The sequence below is a fragment of the Misgurnus anguillicaudatus genome, chromosome 9 (assembly GCF_027580225.2).
Source record: "Misgurnus anguillicaudatus chromosome 9, ASM2758022v2, whole genome shotgun sequence".
In the NCBI taxonomy this organism is placed as follows: Eukaryota; Metazoa; Chordata; class Actinopteri; order Cypriniformes; family Cobitidae; genus Misgurnus; species Misgurnus anguillicaudatus.
Window position 1 is genome coordinate 8,653,661 of NC_073345.2, and position 13,340 is coordinate 8,667,000.

Sequence of the window (13,340 nt, forward strand, 5' to 3'; positions counted from 1 at the left end):
CTAATGTTGATAATTTTGTGCAAAACTTTAAAGCCTTTGGTATATTTTGGGGTTTCTTATTCCCCAAATATTTGGGGAGCTCTACTAGTAAGTTCTGCAGTATTTCTTAAAATTATTGTAACATGTTAACGTGATTGTATGTATAAATTAAGTGATTTAACTGGTTAAAACACATTAAGACTAAAAACACCATAAAACAAACAAATATGTTCAGAAATTAAGTCTCAAAAAGACACACATTTATTAGGGGATCCAATGATAATGTCAACAGATTTTTTTGTACAAAAATGTTATGTTACAGATGTTAATAGATCTTAACAAGCACAATACATTATTGTAAAAGTAATTTAAATTATTACATAACATAAAATGATCAAATAACTACGGATTCACTTTTTTTCTTTTGCACAAAAAAGTAGCAATTTTCTGTCTTATCTCTTTGGTTTGAAAGCCATACACTAAAGGATTTAATCCAGGTGGTACAATGTGAAACATTATACTAGCTAGTTTCCTGCTGTCAGAGTATTCAGGAAAACGATGAAGAGATATAAAAGTGCCACAAGAAACAAACATGATTAAATAAACAGCTATGTGAGTGCCGCAGGTTTTTATGGCTTTGCTGTTGAGTGCTTTGTTTTTGCTCGTAATGCACACAGTAGCAATCTTGATATACGTTATAAATACAGACCCAAGTGATAAGGTAAATACAATAACAGTGTAAATGAGTCCAAACACATTATTAACAGATACATCTTCACAGGACAGTTTAAACAGTGAGGCATTGTCACAGAAAGGATTTTCAATTTTATATCTGCAGCGAGAGAGACGGACGGTGAGGCCTAACAAAATTGTCACCAAAAGTATTGCCAACCCCCAAGCTAATACTGATAATTTAACCACCATTTTATTGGTCATTATAGCTGAATATCGTAATGGATTACATATAGCCACATATCTGTCAAAGGCCATTATCATCAACACATAGTGGCACGCAACTGCAAAAACATGCACAAAATAAGCTTGCAAAACACACTCAGCGTATGTAATATATCGCTCTGAGGCTTCTTTTAAAATATTCTGCATTAATCGTGGCAATACAACAGTGGTACCTAATATATCATTCAGTGGTAGATTACAGAAGAGTAAATGCATAGGGTGATGCAGATTCTTCTCTGTTGAGATCATAATTATAAGTCCAATGTTTGCTACCATTATAAAGATATAAACCAAGAGAAGCAGAATAAAAACAGGATACGATGACTGGGGTGTAACTTTGAGTCCCTCCACCAGCAGAATGCTGTGACTGAATGACAAGTTGTCCATTGGCTGCCCTGCTCAATCCTTTGTGCCACACAGACCTGTGACTGTCAATAATAACATTATAATATTGTTGGATTCTTTTTTATAAAAATGCACATTTATTAAACAGTTAAATCTGTATATGTTGCATTTTTTTGTGATCCTGCCTGTAAAATCCAGGCTAAAGTCTCAATTATCAAAATAGGAGTTTATTCAAAGTTTAATTTCAATCATTGATTAAACATTAATCTCAGTCTTTGACATGATCTTACTCGGTCAATATTAAAGATATCAATATTATGTTTTCACACCATGTTCCTACATTATGAAGAAATATATAGAAAAGAGTTAATCACTCACATGCACACAAATAAAAAAGACTTTAACTGGGTTTCACATTCAGGGTCACATAAATAATTTACACTGCTATTCATATATCTCCTTAGTTTACAATAAAAAAAGCTAATTATTATTCTGAATGCTAAAAAAAAGTAAACAAAAACCCAATATACCATAAAACTGTTTTTGTTGTAATTTGTAGTACCATGTAGTTTCATAAAGAACACATACTTACTCCAGCAGCGTTACGTTATAACCAAGATAGATGAAAGTCAAGATGCCAAATATTTGCTGGCCCTCGTATTTTATAATGTAGTTCAAATGTGTATCTGTCATGCTGTAATCTCAGAGGATTAATTAGGACAGAGTTACTTGCTGACACCACCTTTAACCTTAATTTGACACTTTTCAAGTTTTTAATACTCTAATCAACATAGGTGAAGACAAATGTACATGCTTTATGTGAATGTATGTTTACACCAGCCTGTTTACATTTTTGACAGAACCACCAGACTTTGTTTTATATGTAAATTTTCCTTTCAGAAGACCCTTTTCTTTCTCCATTTCCGTTTGCTGCTGCATCATTTGGGAACGGTGCTGGCAAATTAAGTTGGAATGAGCAGATTTTCAAAAATGAATTAGGTTGCATTCACACGGTACCATTAGGTTAATATATTATATCTCCTTCATAGATGCCACAGACATATTACATTACGTATAGAATCGTGTGTAGCCCATTTAGTGAGATATATAGAGTTTTGCTCTACAAAAGTATAAAAAAATGGGTCTGAGGTTGGTTGTTTATTCATACAGACAGTGTTCTATTTGCGTCTGTTATTTGCTGTGTGAACAGGACACTTCCAGACTCACACCTGTAAGAAAATACAGTTGTCACTCCCGAATTTTTGCAGTGTGAATACACCCTTATTTATATTTTGACATTCTCTATGAAAAAACTTGCAATACATGATTTGATGGAATTTGACACAATATGCAACCTGATCTCACGAATTTCCGTGGCATAGTCATAGTCAATATGACAGAACTGCACCTGCTGGAAGTTGACAGAGTCAGTGAAGTTACATTTAAGAAAAATCCAAAATTACCTGCCTGATGAAACTCACGTATGTCCAAAACGGTTACTTTTAAGTGAAAAACACTGTATATCAAAAGCAGTTGAATGTAGCGTTGTGATACTTGGTACGGCATCTTTACATGTAACCATATTCTTGCCAGTGTAATGATATAATCCACATTTGACCAAAATTGAGTTTAAATGGACATACGTGCATATTTTACAGTAACGGTGGCCGATACGCGTTCTTCCGATAATTAATTGGAATGGCCAAGTCACGTTTCATATTGACAGATGTTAAATACGCTTAGTTTATTTAATATTAATTCTAAATTTATTAAATGTCTCTTGCAAACTATGAAGGGACAATGAATCAATACACTGACATGGTAATGCTAGACAGATGTTTGCAGAGTTCTACCGTAATTTTGTCATTCTTAGACATATGTCTGGCATCAGGGGGGAAACGTTTACCTCGATGAAGGAAAGTCATTGTCTCACAGGCTATGTTTATTCGGCTATTCAGTGCTCGATGAAACTTCACGAGACCGGCGAGATGCTTCCACAGGGCGGGAGATATGCGGCGTGATTGACAGCTTTGACACCAAATGGATATACGTAAAAATCAGATGACATGATTTCACAACTTTTCATTGGCCATTTAGATATGTGAAGCATACTGTATATGGAAATGAACCTGGACATTCAATCCGTCGAAAAATCTAAAAATCGGCAAAATGGACATACATGGTATTCATCGGACAGCGATGATATGTTAAACTTTTTCTTTCGTTTATTGTTTGACATCAAGACCCTGCTGAAAAAACAGCATACCAGCAAGATCAGCATATGTTGTGTTTTGATGACCACCAGCATGGTCATGGGAATTATGCTGGTCTATGCTGTTTTTTTCAGCAGGGAGATGCTCTCTAGTGCTTATATCATTAAATCATGTGTGCATAAATTGAAAGATTGGTTTGATTTAAAGTATAGGTGAAATGGTTTTGAAAAGATTGTTAGATTTTTCTGGAAGAGTTAGGGGTTTTGTGAATTTATTTTGAAAATTTTGATTTGTTTAAGGTTTTGAGAAAATGAGTGTTGGTTTCTAGAAATGTGTTTTAGCAATTCAGAAAAAACTGTAAAACAATCTGTGCTGGGATTGGCTGGATTACTTATAAGTTGTCATAGTGTCGCTCACATATGAGATCACTTGAAGATAATATCAAACCGGTTTGAAAATATTGTGGCGTCTGTGATAGCTTGAGACAGGTTTGAGACATTACGAGATCACTTGAGAATAATATCACTTGAGGATAGCATCAAACCGGTTTGAAAATATTGTGGCGTCTGTGATAGCTTGAGACAGGTTCGAGACATTATGAGATCACTTGAGGATAATATCACTTGAGGAAAATATAATTGTGACATTTGTGTCTTGATGTCTTGACGTCCAACCGTCACATGTGAGGGCCACTCTGTCTGCTGACTGTAGCGACCGAGTAATGTTTTGCTTCACTTCATTGTACAGTCTTGGGATAATCTCTTCGCTCATCCGTTTGCGACTAGGAATACAATAACGAGGCTCCAGCACATTCAACATGTAATGGAATTCGTCATTTTCGACCACGCTGTATGGCCTTATGTCTTTGCAAATAAAAATGCAATTGATTCAGTGATCTTTTGTGCACAAGGTGAATTGTGAGGAAGTTTGCTTGTGAATGCATTTGAAATCTTTGGTTGTGTGCTCAGCTGTGGGGGCGTGGTAACGTCTGGGAGATGTCTCGTCAAATGATTCCACAGATTTGTAGTATTACTGCAGTATTTTACCTCTGCATTACAAATCACCATATAGCTTTGTTCTTGTTCACACTATCGTCATCATCTTGCTTGCAAAATGCTTCCATACCTCTGACTTTTTGTGTGAAGGTGGCATCAACGTTGACGAAGCACCTGAACCTGCCGTTTTAAGCACTGAATGAATGAATGAATGACAGGCTCGCACCACTCGCTCCTTGGTAACATCGCGCAAGGCAAAAAAGAGGGTGACATCTAGTGGAAACGACGAGTAATTACATTAATGATAATCTTACCTGAATGTTTGCGGAAATAAATATGAAAAAAAATTGATTTGTGGCCTTGAGAATCGATTTTGAATCGATCATGTAAAAAAAAACAGATTAATCGAAAAATCTATTTTTTTTGCCCAGCCCTATTGGAAATCTGTCCAATTAAAACCCATTAAATAAGACGACTGTTGGCCTTTGTGGATCTCATGACCCATTGCAGACTGCATGGTCGGTGACTACTGTGAATAGTTTGTAATCAATATAATGTTGCCACTTTTCTAAGGCCCAAACAACTGTTAAACATTCCTTTTCTGTGGCACTGTAGTTAACCTCAGCTAGGTTTAATTTTCAGCTGGCAAATGCATTGACGACTTCGTTGTTAAGATTCTTTTGTTGCGTGAGGATGGCACCCAATCCTGCATCAATATCATCAGTATATGATGAAAGAAACCTGAAGATCAGGATGTCCAGAACAGGAGGTGTGATGAGGTTTGATTTCAGCTGATAGAATGCTTGTTAGCACTGTGGCGACCAGTTAGTTGAGATGCTCAGCAATTTTTGAAAAATTCTGAACAAATCTGTGGTACCAGCCGGCTAGTCCCAAGAAATGTTGATCTTCCTTGAGATTACAGAAAACAGGAAAGCATGTATAGCCTCAACTTAGGTTAGCAGTGAATCCTTTAGTGCTGACTACATTGCCCAGAAATGTGATTTCTGGGCCATGTAGAGTAGCAGGTGCATTTTTTAAGCCAAAAGGCATGGTGCTGAAATGGTAAAAGCCAGCAGACACGATGAAAGCAGTATGGGCTTTGCTATTGGGATTCACATTCACTTGTCAATAGCCACTATTGAGATCAATTGTTGAGAAGATGGAGGCTCCAGAGAGTGATTCAAGAATTTCAGAGATGTTTGGAATTGGGTAGGCATCACTTTCTGTTATTGCATTGACTTTACAGTAATCTACACAAAATATTAGCTTTCCGTTTTTCTTTGGTACCATGACTTTGGGTGAAGCCCAACTGGAGTGTGATGGCTCCACTATTCCATCTCTTAACATGACTTCTAATTGTTCTTCCATTGCTTGTTGTTTTACAGGGTTTAAGTGATATGGCCATTGCTTGATTGGGGCTTGGCAAGTGGTATAGATACAATGTTGTAATGCATCCATTCTTCCAATTCGGTGAGTGCATACTTTAGGGTGGCTTCCTAAGATTTAAGTTAAGTGTTGTTTGGCATCTGGAGGTAAATGTGCTTTTCCCACAACATCTTTGATTAGTGTAACATCGTCTGTGCTGTCATTGTAAAACATTGCAGAAGGGTTGAGGGGGGTGGAATCACACTTAACAATGTCTAATGGCACTTCCTTAGGTAGTTTTTCCTTTTCCTTAAGGGGTAGGCTTATAAGAGATTCACTGGCATTTCCTGGCTGAAATGGATACTCTTTAGTAGGTTCACACACTTAAAGGTGCTCTAAGCGAATTCACAAGTTTTAGACAATAATTTTTTTTTTGTTACATACAGCAAACATCTCCCCACTATCTGCTTGCTACCTGTCCACTGATTAAACTGTAAAAAAGGCGATCTCTGTAGACAGCCTAGGCTATTAATGTTTTATTAACAAACTTCGGGAGGAACACGTTCAAATAATCAACCCCGCCCATATTGACAGCTGGCCCAATCAGAAATTTAAAAAAATACTACTCTGTATAGTTAGACATGGATACTACTTTATGTGGTGTATTTTATCTATAGCATGTTATTTTAAAAACAGTAAAATTATAAGTAAGCCTGATAACTATTTAAAAACTATTATAAAGCAGTTGAATCTACAGTATGGTTCTAATGAGAAAAATATTCCCGAGCACCTTTCAGCCATGATCACTTTGATAACTTTTCTAGCCAGCAAGTGGAAAACGTATTTTGAATAACAACACGTTATAAATATGTGCTGCGCGCTTTCCTCTCAATAACATAAACACACAACAAATATGACAGCGGGGTAAAAAATAAAAAGAAAGCATCTGATCACAGTGATGTTGTTTGATATAGCCTACCAGCTATGTAACTAAGCACTATAAGTCACGCCACGTTTATTGCTACACTTTATACAATATAGCCTATTGCTTTAAGCAACAAATAGCCATAACTTTCTGTAAGCCTACTGTGTAATTGACATTAATTTAAGAAATGCATTAAAAGCAGAAAGACGTAGGCTGCAGAAATATAAAGTGGGTTCACTTCAATCCACACCACACCCGACATTATTCTTTTGCTTCTTATTTATTAAATCGAGACAATTGTTTGATTAAACATTGATTAATATTAAGATACAATTTATACAAAACGAAATTCACTTTAAAGAAAGTCTTTCTACAAAACAAACCTATGCAGGTCTTGCAAAATCGCTAGCCCGACGTCACGGGGCTATGGCAGATTCCTGTCGGGCTACAAAAATGTATCTGCGCCCTGCCCGTCGGACGGAGAAAAAAATATTGTAATGTGTTTGCATTCTCTCAGATTTAGTTAGGTAATTATATTGTATGTAATTCGGCATCATCTTGTCAGTTATTACTATCCTCACTAACAAGTGAAACTGTCAGGAAATGAAGTGAAAGCATAATTAAACCCATTATTCCTTTCGTGTTCACGTCTGATATGCGTGCTCCTCGGCTCCGCTCTTCACGAGTAGGCTACCCGCTTGCTCTTGTGCTCATCAAAAAGTGAATTAAATGTTTGTTTATTTGTCATTTCGTTTAACCTCAGAGTCTAACATTTTTCTAGCAATTCCCTTTTTCTTTCTTTCTTTATTTAGTGAGTTAACTTAAATATGTGACAACGAAAATATATTTTTTGTGATTTGCATGAAGAGAAAATGATGTTAGAAGCTTAATTTTAAGCATTTAGTAGCCTAATTTATTTGTAAAAACACTTTGATAGGCTATTTAAAAAAGTATTAGGTTTTTTGTGTTCATTTATATTTCTTGTCACTGTGTGCAGGTTCTTTTTTTTGTAGGCTATGACAGTCAAACATGTGACGTGCAGTTCGGGTGTGTGTATGCTGTTTAAATGAGTGTTCTCACCAATATGCTTGTGATTCGTGAAGTTTTGATGAATTTTATAGACTTGTTATAGTTTCTTATTCAAAAGTGACACCCATAGATTCAGGCCCATCCGGACTTAATCCATGCCCACCCATATGTCACGTTCTGCATCCGCCACTGGCCGCAAAGCCACAAACAAAACTAGAAAAGATCATAAAGCTACATCTCTACTCACCAAAAGGTCTTCCATTCTCGCAAGAGCAGTTTTGTCAGGCCAAACCAGCAGGGCTTCAGCCTGTTCAGGTTGCGATCCTGATTCCGCCGCCAAGCCTCAATCATCTTTTAGCTCCGAAGATCGCAGCAAAGCAGCCTGTCATGCACCGCACGATGCAACATGTCCCAGCAATACAGGTCTCCCATCCAGCCCAAGCTTGTTTCCGCCAGCGGCGTTATAGCCACAAGCCTTTCTGTCTCATTTCTAACCCTTTCCCCTGTCTGTGGCCTGCGGCTCCACCATTGGGCTCGAGCATGAGGCAGCCTCTGCTAGCAGTGCATGCCCAGACGCCCAACCTTTTTCCCCTTGTTCTTCGTATAATTATAAATCAAACCGGTATGAGATACACACATACACAGCACACATTAATTTGTACATTGTACATTTGTACATGTTGCCAGTTGCGCAAGAAATAATATCAAAGCGCACTGGCAGTGGAAGTAGCTCCCATTATCCAACAGCTACATTATTTTAATTCCATACTGGGAAACGTGATCCGTTTCACATAAGGAACGTGACCGGTATTAATTCCTGCCCCGCATCCGCAGGTAACACGATGTTGTTCCGCCACCCTGTGTGCGGACCCGGCTCAGGGGTGCTTTCCCAAGCAACGGCATAACTCGCTGCTGAACCACCAGTATACCGTGCATAGTTGGAGAGGCCAGCTGGCTTGTCATAATTCCCGAAAACATTGTAACTTTGTCGCACATCCGTCGCTTAAACTATGTTGGTTCAACAATAAAAATCCGTTTAGATCTATTTAATTTCATCTTTTTGCCGTAAATAACATACATTGCATCTAAAGACTGCTTTATTGTCATGTTTTAGTTCTCTGTTGTTTAAATTCAAGATTCGTCATTCATTCGCAAGTTTCCTTCTACGTCACTCATTCCAGAGATTCCCCAGGGTCTTAAAGCTCGTAGCTCCGCGCAGTTTTCCAAAAACAGCGCTTCAATTCGGATTACAACCTAAAAGACGTGAAATAGACTTTGCATATATTTAGATTACGAATATAGAAGGAACTGCATGTTGCTTTCTTACTTTGTTTAAAAGCATGATCCACCCAAGTCTACATGTTATACTAACTAGGAACTATACTTCTATCCAGCCGTCCAACTGATATTTAGCCATTTAATGCGGCTGATAAAAAACGTCACTGAGCCCAACTAAATTTGAGAGCACTTTATTTGAGATCTCTTCAAATAAAAGATATGTCATTTAATTCAGCATGGATGAAAGTGCAACGTTAAATAATTATTTATTGATAAATAGTGTTTTTATTAAAGAAAGCGTTTGTAGTTTGTTTGTAGCCTATTGCCATCAATTATAGTTCTTAGAAATAAAATCGGCCAAAATCTGTATCGGCATGTCACAATTACAGGAAAACCGAAATTCTGAATCGGCCAAGGAAATTGGAATTGGTGCATTTTCACTTGAAACCCCTCCTCAATGCCTCTCTTGCTACCATCATCCAAGCCGTATCCCCCAGAAACCTACAACCTACCTAACCGCTTGGAAGAGCTCCAAGACTTTCGACTCTTCTTACAACCTGTTTTTCCTGATTTTTCCATACTCACCATCATCTCATTTATATCCTACTTCAATCACCACAAGAACCTGCAAGCCAGCTCCATGAAAGGATACCTAAGTGAAATTAAAAAAAAAAATCCACAAACTTATCTCGGCTCATCCTCCCCAGTAATAGCTAGCACCCAGACTTCCATGCTCGTGAAGGAATTCAAACAACCCACCCACCCGTCCTGATGGAGGACAGCCAATAACCTTAGAAATAATCACCATATGCATCTCCACCCTCCGTCGAGTCACCTTACTAACCAGAACAGGGGGGATTGTTCTGGGTTCTGGCCTAAGGCTAAGCCCGGAACCCTCTCCCCACCAGGAAGCGCTCCGAGCTCAGGCCATTAACGAGCTCGGAGCCCTCTCCTCAGACAGCACGTCAAATACGCTTATTAATAACCCTGTTCTGAATTATTTGTAAGTGCGAACTCGTGAAACTGCTATAAAAACAAAAAGTGGCCAAACCTACCACCAGAAACAATAACAAGGTGTTTCAGCCAATAAGCAACAAGAAGGATTTGGGGATGGGGGTTGGGCGTATTCATGAAAGCACAGAAGGGAGGGGGAGGAGTTAGCTACGCTCCGTTTGTTTGAAAACAGTTCAAACATGACATTATTTTGTGTGGCGCATGCGCGAGCGGCGACACGGTCTGTTGCGTGTCTCCTCTTAACCTGTACTGTTTGTTTGTTTTTATTATATGTTTTATATGTGGAACAAAAGAACCATTTAAGTTCCTGAACTGGTACCGTGTATGCTACAAAATGAAGTAGGAATCAGTCGTCTTACTGCTGATTTTGATAACTTTTTTAGTTGATCTTGTTAAACATGCAGCCGGCCACAACCTAAATATACATGGAGGCTGGGCAACTCGCACTACCTACACTCACGATTTTCTGTTGAATCTCAGATACTCTCATATGCGTCCTTGCTTGAATGACACATCGCTGTTGCCACCCGAGTGTGTCAAAAGTAAAAACTTTAAAGCAAGGAAACGCAGAAGGGGGGCTCCGGGAGCGAATAAGGAGGCAACCCTACGGACAACCACTTTCATCGGTTATGAGTTTAAGGAAGAAGGTGGACGAGCTGCGGGCCTGCAGTCGATACCTCGGACTACCGACAATCCTGCCTTATCTGTTTGACTGTTGGCTCATAGAAGTGGACCCGGATTCGTTAATTGATCTGGAGGGCTTCACGCTGGTGAGGATGGATCACAATCAAAACTCTGGGAAAAAGAGAGGTGGAGTTTTGTGTGTGTTTGTTAACAATAAGTACTGTCATTCTACTCACATAACAACGAAGCACAAAGTTTGCACAAAGGATATTGAATTACACTCGCTCTGTCTAAGGCCTTATCATCTGCCCAGGGAAATACACCAAATTAGACTTTTTGTTGTGTATATTGCGCCTTCAGCCGATACATAGGCCAATGCCACTCTGCTTCATGAACTTGTGTCGTAGACAGAGGCCCCCGATGCCGCTAATTTTATAATGGGAGACTTTAACCTTTGCAGTCTAAAGGAACATTTACCCACGTATCAGCAATATGTCACCTGCCCTACTCGCGATAAAGCCTGCCTTGACCATTGCTATGGTAACATACAGGATGCCTTCTATTCTAAAGCACTACCCGGTTTGGGGAACTCAGATCATAACATGATTAAATTAAATCCTGCCTATATGTGCTCAGGCTTAGGCGCGAGAAAGTAAAAAAAACTGGAGGTAAAATGCTGGACCACTACCGCGTCTGAAGCGATTCAGGATTGTTTTAAGAGCACAGATTGGTATGTAGTAACTGATGGGACTGAAAATGTCAACGACGCAGCGTTTGATATTGCAGGGTATATACAATTCTGCGAGGATTTAATTATACCCAAAAAGACTATTAAAATGTTCCCCAATAATAAACCTTGGGTGACTCCGGAATTAAAGCACCTTCTCAGAAGCAGCGTCTGTTTAAATTGGGTGGAAACAGAGAAGATAAAAAACTGTGCAGAGACAGATTAAAAACCTGATTAAAGACTGTGAAGCAGCATATAAACGTAAACTTGAAGGTTATTTCAACAGTAATCCTTGAAGAGCATGGCAAGGAGTACAAACAATTACAGGTTACAAGCCTAAGAATCATTTGATGGCAGTGGATAATGAGCTTGATATGGCTAATGAGTTTAATAATTTTTATTGTAGGTTTGAGACACTTGATTATAAAGAGCAGCATTTGGTTAGTATGGAAGTGAGAGGCATGGGGGGTGCAGGTATGGAAATTTCTATTGATGAGGTAAAATCATTTTTCAGACGCACAAATCCACGTAAAGCTAGTGGGCCTGACGGTATTACAAATAGAACACTAAAAATGTGTGCCAATGAGCTGGCACAGCCTTTTCAAAGGCTGTTCCAGCGGTCCTTGGACACTGGTGTGGTCCCTAGCCTATGGAAACAATTATTAATAGTTCCAGTGCCCAAAAACAACAGACCTAGAGAGCTTAATGATTTGCGCCCAGTCGCACTCACTTTTACAGTAATGAAATGTTTTGAGAAAATTGTTTTAAAACAGCTTCTTTCTGAGGTAGCATACTCATTAGACCCTAACCAATTTGCTTATCGTGAGAAGAGGGGGGTTGAAGATGCGATTCTTACTTTGATAAATAATGTTTATGAGCATCTTGAACATCCAAGGAGCCTGGTTAAAATTGTATTTATTGATTTTAGGTGTGGAGATGAGTGTGGCGACTTATGATTGGGCGACTTAATGAAGAGGAGACATACAAAAAGATCCTCACAAACACAGGAAAGGGCGGCTGACTTGAAGCGAGCTTATTTCCGCCAAAGGCGGATGAACTCGACTACCTTCTAAAGAGTCGGAAGCATACCTGTCAAGTATGCCGTTTTGGCCGGGAAAGTCCCGTATTTTACCCTTCTTTCCCGCCGTCCTCCCGTATTAGTATTTTCCCGTAAATCTCCTGTATTTTAACCTGCGTTATTACAAAAATAATAATGCCCGGGCGGAGTAATAAAAAAACATTCCCAATCCCAGATCGCTAAAGGTCCACTGATTCCGCTAATCCACTTCGTGTTTTCCCACCCGCTCCGCAGCATCTCTGTGTGCACTCTCTGCCTGGAGAGCGCAGACGACAGTTTCTGTCTGAAGTTTGTTGCATTAACAGGTAGATTTATTACATTATATCAGTTGTTAAACCGCAGAATTACTAATTTGGAAGTTTATTTATGTATTTCTTCGGTTAATGATTTGCTGTCTGTGTTCTAAAGGTGCTAACAAGTTAGCAAGCAAACAGCAACAAAATATCCACATTATCGTTACAATGCTTGTCTAATGAATTAAATGTTCCCGGTCAGATCTAAGTTAACATAAACACTAAATTTGCTGTTGTTGGCACACTTTGTAGACAAAAAATACAAAAAACACCAATGGCTTCACAAAATAAAGACAGAGAACGGAAAGGGAGGCTGGTAAAGGCAGTTCAACATTGCAAACATGGATTCAAAGCTCCATCAAGCCAGCAGGTAAACCATATCGAATATCTATTTTCACACTTTAATTCTTGTTATTATATTTTCCCATTATAATCACTTGTAATCACTTGTCTAAGTTGATGCTAGTAATATAGTAACACATCATTTACTTTATTAAAACCATACTAATAGTACCACC

At 38.6% G+C, this 13,340-nt stretch overlaps 1 protein-coding gene across 1 annotated transcript; it reads right to left on the bottom strand.

The window, feature by feature from the left end:
* Positions 1-370: 370 nt before the first annotated feature.
* LOC129424138 (olfactory receptor 1-like) lies at positions 371-1,356 on the bottom strand. The gene has a single exon (XM_055180724.2). The coding sequence runs from the start codon at positions 1,321-1,323 to the stop codon at positions 382-384; it is 942 nt and encodes a 313-aa protein (XP_055036699.2). The 5' UTR covers positions 1,324-1,356; the 3' UTR covers positions 371-381.
* Positions 1,357-13,340: the final 11,984 nt, after the last annotated feature.

Excerpts from the sequence above, each read along its gene's own strand:
- LOC129424138 (XM_055180724.2), bottom strand. The coding sequence starts at position 1,323 with ATGGACAACTTGTCATTCAGTCACAGCATTCTGCTGGTGGAGGGACTC.